At 41.8% G+C, this 14,791-nt stretch overlaps 1 protein-coding gene across 9 annotated transcripts in view; it reads left to right on the top strand.

Annotated features, from left to right (window-relative positions):
- Positions 1-9,014, top strand: part of tenm3 (teneurin transmembrane protein 3) — a 294,603-nt gene extending 285,589 nt beyond the window's left edge. For all 9 annotated transcript variants that reach the window (XM_039800537.1, XM_039800527.1, XM_039800511.1 and 6 more), the window contains 8 exons: positions 466-710; positions 795-976; positions 2,131-2,333; positions 2,921-3,031; positions 3,140-3,282; positions 3,392-3,516; positions 4,471-4,601; positions 7,614-9,014. In XM_039800537.1, the coding sequence (XP_039656471.1) occupies positions 466-710; positions 795-976; positions 2,131-2,333; positions 2,921-3,031; positions 3,140-3,282; positions 3,392-3,516; positions 4,471-4,601; positions 7,614-8,369 (1,896 nt within the window). In that variant the 3' untranslated portion in view covers positions 8,370-9,014. The remainder of the gene's footprint in view (positions 1-465; positions 711-794; positions 977-2,130; positions 2,334-2,920; positions 3,032-3,139; positions 3,283-3,391; positions 3,517-4,470; positions 4,602-7,613) is intronic.
- Positions 9,015-14,791: the final 5,777 nt, after the last annotated feature.

Below are 14,791 nucleotides of genomic sequence, written 5' to 3'. Positions count from 1 at the left end.
TCCTATAATGCCAATGAGGAAAATGGGTAATTGTGTCAGACAATGTTTCTAAACTCTGAGATCTGACTTTGTTGTTGATGTCGTGATATAGATCTTAAATTTCAGTCATAATGGTCTTACAAAAGGTCTTAAAAAGTCTTAAATTTGACTTGGTGAAACCTGTAGAAACCCTGAGAAATCTCAAATAACTGTTTTAGGTCCAAGTTTAACTTTCAATCTGTTTCTTATGAGTGATTCTGAGAAGCTTGATAAACAGGCCCTGAGCTATATACTTGGATTCCTCAAATACAACTGGTCTCTTTAATGTGTTTGCATCTACAAAGCAGGGCAAAAAACCTCCCTGAATGGCACTTGTTTAACGTTAATGCCCATGTCCTGTCTGGTCGTTCATGCATAGTCTCTCCAGCTGTTTGTCAGTGGAGGAAGAAAACTGTTGGTTTCTGAACTTGTCTTCCCCGGTCTTAGATCATCTCCACAGCAGTGATGACCTACACCAAACACTTCGACCAGCACGGCCGCATCAAGGAGATCCAGTACGAGATCTTCAGGTCCCTGATGTACTGGATCACCATTCAGTACGACAACATGGGCCGAGTCACTAAGCGAGAGATCAAGATTGGACCATTCGCCAACACAACCAAATATGGTTACGAGTATGACGTTGATGGGCAGCTGCAGACGGTCTCCCTCAATGAGAAGATGATGTGGAGGTAGGATCGTAACATTAAACTGAAAAAAAAGCCCCATCATTTGATGATGTCAAATGTTAATAGTATAACTTTCTGGCCTGCCAGGTATAATTATGACCTGAACGGAAACCTGCATTTGCTGAACCCTGGCAACAGTGGTCGGTTAACCCCTCTACGCTACGATCTGAGGGACAGAATCACTCGTCTGGGAGATGTTCAGTACAGGCTGGATGAAGATGGATTCCTCAGACAGAGAGGAGCCGAGATATTTGAATACAACTCCAAAGGTGGGAATTATTATTTTGGTGGCCCAATGTAAAGGCCCAGTCACACCAGGAAGTGACACAGCGAAGATCATCCATGTGTCCTAATGAATTGGACCGTGCCAGAGGCTTGGTGACATAGTGACTACCTGGTGAACTATTAGTGGCTGGGAACATGCTAGCGCTAGTCAGTTACAATTATGGTAGTCTTGCATGACCACAGCGCTGTGGAGGAAGGTCTGGCTACACCACAGCTACATTCTGGGATAGGAGAAAAAAAACGCTCTGTGTTGTTTGCATTTTTTTTAAACAACCACAAACGTCAAACTAAGCTCTGGTGGCTCTGCAGAATAGTCTCAAGAAGGAACTTGTTTTGGTGGAAAGAACAAAAGAAAGAAAGAAAACGCCACATACAATATTAAAAGAAAATTAAATTGAAAGAGCTCATAGTATTGTGTGAACAGTTAGGTTCACACAATACTATGAGCTCTTTCAATTAGCTGGATACATGGTAAAACATAATTCACTCTTACCAGTGTATCTCCGTGTGTACTTTGTCCACAGCAATCCCATCAATTGGTCCTAAAACATCCCAGTTAGAGTTATTTCTGTAAACATATTCTTTGTAAATCTTTACAATCATTCCCCCGAAAGAACCAAGCATGCTTGCCTTGTTGTTTCTTCATAACTGTCTAAAAGCCATTGCTCTTCTGTGGAGCAGTTGAGACCTTGATGGATGAGGGTTAAATTAAAGTGCATGGTGCCACACAGCTAAGAAGCACAATGGCCTCCTCCATTTTGTGCTCTCCGTTTACTTTAAGGTCAGAACTGTCAAGACAGCTTGTTATTGGTCAATAGCACAACCTCGTGTCAAAGTTCACTTGACACAAAAGACTTGACGTGGATTTACTTGGCCTGTGATCGCAGTGATGCAATATCAATTCATTCACTTTTTGCCGTTTTGAATGCTGGTGTGACAAAGCCTTAAACCATGTTTTTATTCTAAAATTTCAACATTTTAGAAAAATGTAACAATGCCACTGAAGTGTATACTACTATTGGGGACCACCAAAGTCTGCAATTTTTAAATTCCACACATAGTAGTTTTCAACAGCAAGATCTAACTGTCTTGCTATTCTTCACATCCCTGTTCTTCCTTTTTATCATCTGTAATCCAGGTCTTTTAGTTCGTGTCTACAGTAAAGCAGCCAGCTGGACCATCCAGTACCGTTACGATGGTTTGGGTCGGCGTGTGGCATCTAGAAACAGTCTGGGCCAACACCTGCAGTTCTTCTACGCTGACCTGAACTACCCCACCAGGATCACCCACGTCTATAATCACTCCAGCTCCGAGATCACGTCCTTTTACTACGATCTGCAGGTAGCTAAAAGTCTAATGTGGTCCAATTTGACAAGACAAGAATGTAAAATGTTGTTATTTCTTATCCAAACTCAAATGTTCTCCAGTATCCTGCCAGAGAAGATGGAGGAGTCTTAGCTTTCTCTGGACACAGTTCCCACTCAGTGCTATTTATGAGTCACTTTTGGTTTTTCCCTCTCGACCTTTGATTTATGAGTCTGTGTGGAGCAGGATTCTCTCCAGTGACCATAGGGAAAACATGGTGAATGCACAGCATCTCAATTAGAGAGGAGGTGATGGTTTTCTGTGCGGCAGCACCACTTTATCACGTAAAAATAATCCTGAAACTCTTGCTGCTTTAAACGCTTCACAGGTTAGGGAACCTGTAACACAGTGAAAGCCAGAGATTAACTTGTTTTATTGCTGTGAATATGGTTAGTGAATCAGCAGCAGCAACACCCACAATCATTAATAATAATAGTGACGTCGTCATTATTTATAGCCCTCCTGTTATCCTGTGGAGTCAGAACACAGCAAAAATAAAACTCATCATTATCACTATTATTATGTTCATAATGTGTATAATTGTAACGTTTATTGTTGCACAGGGCCATGTGTTTGCTATGGAGATCAGCAGTGGAGAGGAGTTTTATATTGCATGTGATAACACTGGGGCCCCACTGGCTGTCTTCAGCAACAATGGACTATTGCTTAAACAGGTATGTGTGTGTGAATGTGTTTTTTCCTTGCAAAGGAACAAAGTGCTTGAGTGTATTTTGTGTATCTGTTCAAATCCTCATGACTCTCTGTTTGTGTGTGTACTGTAGGTACAGTACACGGCATATGGGGAGGTTTACTTTGATTCCAACCCAGACTTTGTGCTGGTAATTGGTTTCCATGGAGGCCTTTATGATCCTCTGACACGACTGCTGCATTTTGGAGACAGAGACTACGACATTCCCGCTGGAAGGTATTCACTCATGTCCAGTCCAAGCATTTGAGAGGTTATTTTCTACAACAGGAAGCTATTCCAGCTTTTTATTGTCACGTCCGACTAGAGTGTGTTTTCTTTTACGAAGGTGGACCACTCCTGACATCAGCACATGGACACATGTTGGTAAAGACCCCCAGCCCTTCAACCTCTACATGTTCCGAGGCAACAACCCCATCAGCAAGATTCATCAGGTCAAAGAATATGTCACAGGTAACAAGAAAACATTTACAGTATAAAAGCACTAAAGAGGTAGATACTTTTTCGGTCTAGATGGTCCATCAGAAGAAACTGAAGCAAAAGTTTTCAATGGTTCTAAACCAAGTGCTGTATAAGTATAGCTGTTCTGCAAAGTTCTATTCTGGGCCCACTTCTATTCACTTTTACGTTACATAAATACAGTAAATGTAAATTTGGGAACTAAAAACTTCTTTAAGCCGAACAACCATAGATATTTGTATTTTTCATGCTGTTTTTTTATAAACACAAAGTGATTCTTTTATTTGTGGATTATTCGATGTTTAATTAATCCTAACAATATGCTAGTGTTCTGTCACATTACTTTATTACTGCAACATATAGTGGAACTATATTGTTATGTTTTATCTCATCAGCCTGAATACTGGAGTGTGTGTGTGTGTGTGTGTGTGTGTGTGTGTGTGGGGGTTATGAATTCTAATTCTGGTATATGTATTATATGTACTGTAAGTTTGCCTGTTTCTTTCCAGAATAGTTGGTAGTAATAAGTAATAGTTGGTAGTTATGATTTTGCTGCATTGCCCAACACTAAGCTAAATTTAGTAATTTTAGTAATTTAGTGAAAATATTTTTTCCCATCTGCTAGGTGGAAAGTACATTTGATGAAATGATTCAGCATTATAGTTGGGTCAGATGGATTTTGGGTTGTAGTAATTGGAAGCTGCAGCATTACTTTTTTATAGTAATGAGCTGCAGCAATGTGGGGCATTTAATGTTTGTAAAGGGAACAACATTGGTTTGTCTGGAATTATTATAAGAAGACAAGAAATATACAAAGCCACCTTCTTTATTATTTTTATATCTGTTCTGCTGGTGCCTCTATTGAGTGCAAATCAACGTGCCTTGAAACCACTCTTCAACTTCTTATATTTTTCTCTTTTCCACATCCACTGCTCTCTTTCTCTGTAGATATCAACATCTGGTTGGTCACATTTGGCTTCCATCTCCACAACGCAATCCCAGGATTCCCCATTCCTAAGTTTGACCTAACGCAGCCGTCACTGGAGATGAAAAAGAGCCAGCTGTGGGATGACCTGCCTGTATGTATACTATATACCGTTAGATAGAACTGTTAAACAGAGGCGATTCTAGGATCAGAGCCGCTTTTAACGTAATTTTTTCAAACATTATTCTACTGTGCTAACTGTGCATTTTAACATGATTTTTGGACCATTGTGATAGGGAAAACACTGAATTATGAAACTAGAAAGACACCAACAATTCTGAGAAAACTTACTTTAATGCTGAGCCACATGCCCATTACTGAAGGTGAGATGGTATTACAAATGAAACCTAATGGCTGACAAGCACTATTATCTGAAAATGGCTCAGAATTTTTTTCTGAATGATCTAGGCATCTACATTCTGGCTTTAGTTTCACAGTGTTGTGATATTCCTAGAGCAGAACTCCTTAGCCCACAAAAGATTAACACAGACTTTTTTTAGCAATTACTTTTTAGGGGTGCCAGGATCAAGTTTAAAAAAGGGCTAAAATTGCCCCTTGAAAGAATCACAGATGCAGATGACTTAAGAGCAACAGCCCCTGTTGTGTTAGCAGCAGACTGTTATCCACATTAACTACATGGAGCAGAAATAGCTGCTGCACTGCATAAAAGTCATGTGACACAGGTATTTTGTTGTTACCTGTTGTGACATCACTGGTCATGACTGTATTAAAACTATTGATTTGATTTTATTATTATATTTTTATTATTTATTTTACCTACAATGCTAATGACAGCATCAATCTGTTAACTCCATACACAGAAAAAAGGAAAACTAAATATAACAATACAGTATTTTAAGATGCTACACATATATTTTACAGATATCATAAATGTGTAATATAGTATTTGTAACTCTACCAACTAAATACAGGCATGCATAAATACACACTGATGATAATAAAATGACCATGAGGCTTTCCTCATGGAGACAAGTGCATTTCATACCTATTCATACAATAAAGAAAAAAAAAAGATAAAATGGGGAAGAAAGTTGTGATTCAAAAGACATATTCAGAAAATTGAGAAGGAAACAAAGCAGTTGAAAGCATGTGAAAATGAAAAGGTGAGGAAATCAAGAGACAACCTGTTTTTACAGAGAAAAGAAAATCAGGAAATGGAGGGGAAAGAGGAAGGCGTAGGAAGACATGGAGTGAGAATAATGAGAGAAGAATAAAGAGTCATCCAGCGAAACCAATCATTCATGCCTTTCATGGCTTAAAGCTGCATTCTCTGCTCCTTCCTCTTTTCTTACACTCACTCAGTTATAGTTGTTACTTTTACACTTGTTTGGTGGACCGGTTATCAGGAAGTCACACTTGCGCAGAAGAGTGAGAGACTGAGAGAGGGAAATTTAGAGAAATAAAGACACCAACATTAACACTGCTTAATAAAGACAGAGACAAAAATAGGTATGGCACATACAGAATGGAGTTATGAGAAAAGCAGAGAAAATGAGCGGGGAAATGAGAGAGACTTGAACCGACTGACAGTGGTAATTGAAGTGTGAATGTACTGGACTGTTATGTGTAGTTTGGGTGCAGTAATTGCCTTTATCACCGGGCCATTCAGAAGCTACAAGGATGTTGATCGGCCAAGCTCACACATGAACACACACACACACACACCACACACACACAGAAAAGACACTTCACACTTGTGTATAGCAAGAGTACATAATAATATACAGTCCTTTGTCATGATGGCATATAATCACTGTTCCTCTGTGAATCTGCGCAGGAATAAGTCCTTGTCCTAACTTCCTACTGGTTTGTTAGGGTATTGGTTTTTAACCCTCCCAGTATTAGGCCACAGAACTTACATTTGTAAGGAAACTATATGTTTTGGCAAAACCATATAATTTGGCAAAAATAAAAGGTTAATAATTATAGGACTTTTTGGACTAGGTTTTAATTACGGTGAACGTTACAGTCTGCGTCATATAACAATATATACAACAGTTCAGGGTGTAAAAAATGTTGGGGTCCCCTACAGTAGGTGACACTGTAGCTACATCAGCTCACAACATAACTTAACATTCTCACAACAAACAGCGCAATGTCACAGATCAAGATTATATAGATTGACCCACTTGCCATAAACCTACCGTCTGAAACATAAAACATAGACAGGCAGTACACACATGCTTCCCATTCACCCATGTGTTGTCAGAACTGCAGCTCTAAACATGCTGCTTCAGTCTTAATGCCAAAAGATCGTGAGAGACGAGCTTGAGGACCGATGAAGTAACCAACCCATACATTGTTCCTTATTTTCTGTATTACAATGCAATGTTCTTTAAAAGCAGTGTTTGCATAATGTACTTATTATATGTTAAAGGGGTGATGGAATGCTAAACCGATTTTATCTTGTCATAGTTGAATAACAACAGTTTGGTGGGTAAATAGGACATACATAGAACCTCCCATTGACAAAATCCCATTGACACCTCTTTCCTCTGCAAATCTCACAATTTGAAACTGCCTCCGAAAACTGGCAAATCTCAACGGATTTGGCTCTAGTCTCTACCTTTGTCACACCCCAACATTTACATAGGCTACACCACTGATCTGAGAACAGGTAGTTCATCTGCTATTTTACCACTAAATTCACTTCTGAGACTTTTTTATGCGAGAAATCTACTATAGAGAGGTCAATTATGGGCCGTTTTACGAAAATTGATGGCTAATTGCTAACTGCTCCATACCTGCAAAGTCACCATTTCTGGGTTACTGGACTACCAAACGCCGCTGCCCTGACAGAGCTCCAGGGCCTGTCAGCCAATCAGCACGCAGCTCATCTAAATATTCATGAGCATACCATATTTGGAAGAAAAGCTCTTGGTACAAATAGGGCCATATTAACAGGGTAGTTAAGGGCCCATAAAACAGCAAGTGGGCCATTTTCAGCCCAACCAATGTTACATACCCCATTAGGAGACCTTAAGGAACAGTGTGAAATACCTTATATAATCATTCTATCACCCCTTTAACAATGTCTTAAATGGCAAGCGGCACAGACATGACTTCCTCTTCCTCTCGTCCACAGTCCATTTCAGGTGTCCAGCAGGAGGTGACTCGTCAGTCTCGGGCCTTCCTGTCCTTTGAGCGCATGCCAGAAATCCAGCTCAGCCGGCGACATTCAGACCACAGCAAACCCTGGCTGTGGTTCGCCACCGTCAGGTCTCTGATTGGCAAGGGAGTGATGCTCGCTGTGATCCAAGGCCGCGTGGTGACCAACGCTCTCAACATTGCCAATGAGGACTGCATCAAAGTTGCTGCAGTCTTAAACAACGCCTTTTACCTTGAAGACCTACATTATACAGTGGAGGGACGAGACACGCACTACTTCATCAAGACCAGCCTGCCTGAGAACGACCTCAGCGCACTGCGGCTCACCTCAGGCAGAAAATCACTGGAAAACGGTGTGAATGTCACAGTGTCCCAGTCTACCACGGTGATGAACGGGAGAACGCGGCGCTTTGCCGACGTGGAGCTGCAGTACGGCGCTCTGGCACTTCACGTTCGTTACGGGACGACGCTGGACGAGGAGAAAGCGCGACTCCTGGAGCACGCAAGGCAAAGGGCGCTGGCGAGCGCCTGGGCCCGCGAACAGCAGCGGGTGAGAGACGGGGAGGAAGGAGTTCGGCTGTGGACGGAGGGAGAGAAAAGGCAGCTGCTGAGCAGCGGGAAGGTTTTGGGTTTCGATGGCTACTACGTCTTGTCCATAGAGCAGTACCCCGAGCTAGCCGACAGCGCTAACAACATGCAGTTCCTACGGCAGAGTGAGATAGGGAGGAGGTAACACGGCATCAACAACATCTAATTTCTACCCCCTGTAAAGACTAACAAAAAGTTCAGTTTTAACACAAAATGGATGTCACAGACTGTCTTGAGACTCAAAAGTAGCCACTGAAGAGACCCCATGTTTGCAAATTTAGTTTTATTCTGAGGATGGTGAAGTAGGATTTGTAGTGAACAGTCACTTTAAACGCAAATTACCCGAAACATTATGAAACTACAGTTGTGATGGTTTAAAACAGTCTTCATGAGCCTGAAAGAAGGTTCAGTCGTTTGACCAATGCCTTCTCTCTCTTTCTATCTATATTTTCTTTCTTTCGCCCTGTCGTCTGCCTTTAAACAGCCTGCACGCATGCCCCTCCCTCTCTCTCTGGTAGGCGGGGCTAACCTGAGTGCTATAATCGTGTGCTATCTAGCTGTGAAACAGTGGGATGTAAAGACTTGTTGAAGTAGCCAACTGAGCATTTCAGCAGCCATCACAACTAGATGAGCCCCCAAGCATTTAGACAGTTGTAAACTGTCAGAGCAGTCAATATAACAAATGTCTGTGGATCCCTCACAGATGATGCCGGTATCACATCTGTGTGGGTCCGGGTGTGACCCGTCGCTCCGAGTTATAGGCCTCGATGAGCCATGTCTATAGGATCTGTTTTTTGGGGGGGGAGGGGGGGGGGGGTGTTGTGTTGTGAGAAAAAAAGAGAAAAAAAAAAAAAAGAAAAAGGGGTTTTTTTTGTTTTTTTTTTTTTTTTTTAAAAAAAAGGGAAAAAAATGAACCAAAAAAGTTTATAAACTATACCTATTGACCTTTTTTTTTTCTTTCTTTATTTTATCTGTTTGGTCAGTTCTGAAACCACTCCTTCTCATCCCCTGTCAATTTTACAAGGTCTATAAAAATTGTACAGTTTCAGACTACAATCAAGAGCGGTCTGTGAGGAAACAGGGCGACCATGGTGCCACGGCTGTTTCTGATTCTTTATGGACCGAGTGGGCTCACCGGTCCTGCAAAACACTGGTCCCCTGTCAGCCCGGGAGTCCTTCACTTCTGCAAAATGTGACTCAGCCTCATAATGCATAGACCTTGTGCTTTTATCGGTCAAAGGTAGTAGTATTGCTTGCAATAGAAACATGTTGTCATGGCTTTGGGGGGGGCAGGGTTGCTGTGAGTAGTAACTAATCGTTGCTTCTCGCCTTGTTTTTTGCTCGTTTCTCCTTAAAGGGACAGTGCATCGCCATCAGTGACTTTAATGGGTAACAGTAATAGATCAAAAATCGATGTGGATGTTTTTCTCATTGATTGTGGGTCTCTGTACTCTTATAGAGGAGTTTTCTTTGTGTGTATGTGTGTGTTTACAAGTTGGGAAGGCATCTTTAATCATTTTAAAGGAAAGAACAGGAACTTTACACAGAGTGTTAACATCATATGCTACCAATCTTTTTCAGAGAGTTGACAATGTTTTATGGGTTGATCTTTTTTTATTTTGAAGGTTGAGAAATTCCACTTATCCGTACATCAATATTAGTCTCAGAGAAAGTAATTTATGTACAGTGTTTCTACGGTAAAAAAATAAAAATTCCTTGAAAATATTGTTTTCTCACTGTGCTGTACATCTGTGTTTATTTTTCTATCCACTCTCAAAGACAAACAGTATGAAAAGTTGCTAGCAGTAATGAACATGGTGTCATAGCTCCATGCAGCTTTGTGATATTGGGCCCTATCTTGCACCTGGCGCGGCGCAAGTGTCTTTGCTATTTTAAGACCATCCAGCGCCCACGTCGTTTAAATAGCAAATGCACCTGAGCCCATCTTTGCGCCCATGGGAGTTGTGTTCAGGTGCATTCTCGGCATATTGCCATCTTGAGGCAGCGGGAAGTGATCGCGCCATTGACCAACAAAAAAACCTGGTCTAAAGTCAGTAATGCAGGATTTAATTATTTTAACAGCGCATTAGTAAAATGCGCACACACACTATGCTTGTTACACACACAGGGAAGCACAGCTGCACACAAACATGCAAAATATTACAAATAAAAATATTACGGTGCAAATCCACCATCCAAACGCGCCTGGCTTTTAAAGGGAATGGGAGATGACACTCTGATTGGTTTATTGCATCTTACACCCAAAACACACCTATGAATTAATGAAGACACTAAGTACAACCCTTTTTAACCATGCGCCTTGCGCAAAGACCCTTTTTTCTGCCGTCAAACTAGCAAAAGTGGATTTGTACACGCCCTAAACGCACCTGCGCCAGGCGCTTCACACCGTGCGCTTAGATCGTTAAAATAGGGCCCAAAGTTATTAAGTTCAGATACTTAATAGCAATCAAAACACAAACTACATTCAAAGGGCTATATTTTCATAACATGCAATGAGCACTCCTGACTGTTACATCTTAGATACTGGAAGAAAAAAAAAGACTCCACTCCACCCGTCAACTTTCAGGCCTGCAAAGTGAAGCCAATTCGTGAAGCCAATGCAGGTGCTTTAAACCTGCATTATATCTAATTTCCAGCAGGGGCCACATCCACTGGCTCTAAAAAGAAGTCAGTTTCTATAGAGGTCTGGACTAGTTCTACTTCCCTAATTCTCACTAGCTCCTGCTCTAGCTTATTGTCAGGTTTGGTTTTTTCGTTCTTGAACAAACCTGAATCCCAAAGTCAAATTAAAACTCACACTCTGCTGCATAATGAAGCTTTGGAAACGTTCAATTAGGAAGCGATCACCTATTTTGTTTATTTAGGTTTTTCTATTTCCTGTTTCCAACTCAATCAGCTGACAGAGTGTTCCACCTATATTCACTTAAACCAATAAGATATTGCCACAACCTCCATGAGCCAATCGCCTGTCAAAATATACAAGTCTGTTATTGGAGGGAGATTTCTTGTTCCAAAATATCTCAGGTGTCCAGCAGAATAACAAGTAACTAGCTGTAATATAAATGTAGTGGAGCTGAAGTATAAAGTAGCACGACTGAGATGCTCAAGTTAAGTATAAGTACCTCACAACTGCACTTAGGGAAAAACATTTGGATGACCCTCCAAAATGAAGTGAAAAAAAGGGATGACCCTCCCTGACAATTTATTAATGCATTCTGTACTGGTTTGCACTTGGCAAAGACATACAGAGTGTTTTTTTACAGCCTTGATTTATGGGAGTAAACCTCTGCATTCTCACCTTACGCATCACACTCCTCTGTTACGGTGTGGAGGCCATTTCAGTAGATTTACTCACTAACATAGTTGTGGAAACACAATAAGCATGGAAACTAAATGCACACTTCCTGCATTACTGCATTACTTCAATGCATTACTGCATTACATTACTTCATTATACAATAACTTTGTATGAAGGGGAATCCATGAAACAGTTACAGAAGCTAAACTATTTTTATTGTGCAAACTGCAAAGTAGTAAAATTAACTCAAATCGAAGAATAGCCTACACATACAAACAACTTTAACACTGTTTCCCTTTCAAAACAAAATAGTTGTAAGCTAGCTAGTTGTATAGACACTACCTTGGCCACAGGTAAGTTAGGTTGTTGTAGTGTGGTTGTAGTGGGCGACTGAACGTAGCTCCGCTGTCAGCCTCCTTCGCTGTTTGAATAACGTTAGCAGGTTGGCGGACGTATTTCAGCGAGGCGAGACATCTTAAATCCAGTGTTTTAATCATTGCTCCGAACCCGTCTTTCTCAACGGTCTGTAGCAGGACCGGAGGTGGATTGCGTTCATAACGTTGCTCCGCTGCAAGCTTGAAGTGACATGTCTTTAACGTTAGCACAGTAACATTAGCACGGTAACGTTAGCACGGCCGGGTAACGTTACGGTAACGTTAGAGTGACGGGCAACAACAGTGGCTAAATTATGTCAGATTATTTAGAAAGAAAAAAACTTGGGAACAACAGACTCTCTCTTGAGCACACGTGTTCTGGTGTATCTCCGCTCTTTCTTCATCCTCTAGCTAACCTTCTTCTCGGTTCTTGTGCAGTAGCAACTGGAGCCACTCCCAGCTTAACAGACTGTTATGCTACCTGGCTAGCTAGCTATGCTAGCAGTTACCCAGCATGCCATTCGGCGGTGTAGCTACATTTGTAAATTTAAAATTATTAGTGTTAGAAACTGTTTAAGGGCCCTATTTTAACGATCTGAAACGCAAAACGCAAGTAGCTTTGTGGGCGGATCTCGGGCGCTGTTGCTATTATACCGGCGGGATAAATGACTCTTGCGCCCGACGCAAATCTAAAATGGGTTGGTCTGAAGTAGCTAGGTGTGGTTTGGGCGTAACGTGCAATAAACCAATCAGAGCGTCATCTCACATTCCCTTTAAGAGCAGGGCGCTTGTTCCATGGCGGATTGCTATTATGCGCGAGCAGCGGGAGCTGCCGATGCGAGATGCGGCAAAGTAATAAATGCCCGTCTTGGCCGGGTGGCGATGTTGCTGCGGCCACTCGGGCGCATCTCCTCAAGTCTGGAGAGGATTGCTGCAGCCATGGAGCGTGGGCCTCCAAACGCACCACCTGCACCTGTTGTGCCCCTTCCTCCTCCCCCACTCCATCTCCGTCCACCCGCTCCATCAGGAGCGCATCGCGCATTACTCCCGGACCAGATCCCACCGTAGTTCAACATCACGTCTCCTTAAGTCCTCAAATATTTCCTCATTTATGTCATCAACACATCCATGATTCATGGAAATGTGTAAAACACAACAAGCCACAAAGAATGCTGCGACTTTTTGAGGACTGTACTGTAAAGTGCCTCCTGACCTATCCAAACACATGAAGTGCATTTTCAGTAATATTTTACTTTGTAATTATGTATGGTTTGCAAAAATGGGAACTGCTGCATCCATTAAGATGAGAGAAGTGTATGCGCGTTGTGCACACACTACATTATGGCCAAGCATGCGCCCCTAAAATAGCATCTGAATAACGCGCTACTGACTTTAGACCAGGTTTTCCTGTCAATTGTTTTCTGAAACTGCAGAATAGGACAAAGTAACGTTTGCGCCGGAACACGCCTCCTCTTTTCTCTGAACCGCCCCCGGGAGCGCAAATACATTCCCTAATTTACCGACGTGCGTCTGTGGAGGGAAAAGTCCGCTGTGCGTCGGTGTACAAAGGCAATTGTGCTGAGTGCAAGATAGGGCCCTAAGTCTCAAATTGTTATATGCTTTGGTGTTTTATCCTTTTAAGAGAGTTAGTTGTGGGTTTCTAATTGTTGTGTTATAAAGTTACTACCAGGAGTGAGAAGGGTACGCAGTTAACAGGGGTCCCGGTGCTGCGACGGAGTGTAAAAAAAAAATAAACTGGATCGGCCCGTGGATCTGTTAATTTTTCCGATCCACCGATCTAGCTATTTTTGCAATATCGGGGCCGATGTCCCCCCTAGTCAGGAGTGCAAGATAAAAAAAACTAGTGCTGTCAAACAATTAAAATATTAATCGCGATTAATCGCATTAATGTCATTGTTAACTCACAATTAATCGCATTTTTATCTATTCTAAATGTCCCTTGATTTCTTTTTGTCCCATTATTTTTTCTCATTTTAATGCTCTTATCAACATGGAAAAGTGGATCAGCTAGCTTTGTGCTTTTTTTGCCTGGCTGTGACGAGGGGGTGGAGAATTGGCAGCTGTGTGCTTGGACATCAAGTGGTATTTCAGACTGGACGTGCTGCGATGATAGCTCAGTTCACAACGACAAAACAGACACATCACTTTGGTCTTGTCAGTGGAACCATTTGGCAACTTTTTAAAAGTAAACTTACCATTCAGAATCTTATTGGCATCCATTTAGGCGTCTCCCGCTCGCCATCCACTCAAAACGTAACGTTAGCCTGCTACTCTTTGGCCAGCTCGCAAGCCCAAACAAGTGTGTGCGGCGTGCCTGTTGTTTTGTTTCCGGTCTAGCTAGATCCGGTGTGGTGTTGTAGTTTTTCTAACGTTACTAGTTGTTGCAACTGCATGTGAAAAAAACGACAAAGTTTTTAGCATGTTTCATAATAGATACAACCAGGGGTGTCAAAAAGGGGACTGAGTTCTCAGGGCCCTCATGTGAGGAGGGCCCAAAAAGATGCTAGAATGAATAGCTGTGGATGTGGGGAGGGGTCCATACAGGGCCCAGAATTGTGTGCTACGCCCCTGGATACACCTCTAACTGTTTCAACTCTAACTGGTCCCTCCCCTCATGGTGCCTGTAAAATGACAGCAGACATATGCAAGACTTCATTTCAGCACAGTGATGCATCAAATTCAATTCAAAAGTCCATTTGACAATTCACACAAAAATTTTGATGATGCTATATATGCACAGTGAACTCCTGATAAGAGGAAAATAAACTAGCTGACATGCATTAGTGAAGAGATTCTCCATTTACAGTCTCTGATTGAGCTTGTTTAGGTGTGGCGTGAATAATGAAGCTCAGT

The sequence above is a fragment of the Perca fluviatilis genome, chromosome 1 (assembly GCF_010015445.1).
Source record: "Perca fluviatilis chromosome 1, GENO_Pfluv_1.0, whole genome shotgun sequence".
In the NCBI taxonomy this organism is placed as follows: Eukaryota; Metazoa; Chordata; class Actinopteri; order Perciformes; family Percidae; genus Perca; species Perca fluviatilis.
Note: the sequence above shows the minus strand (reverse complement) of the source record. Positions and strands in the feature narration are given on the sequence as shown.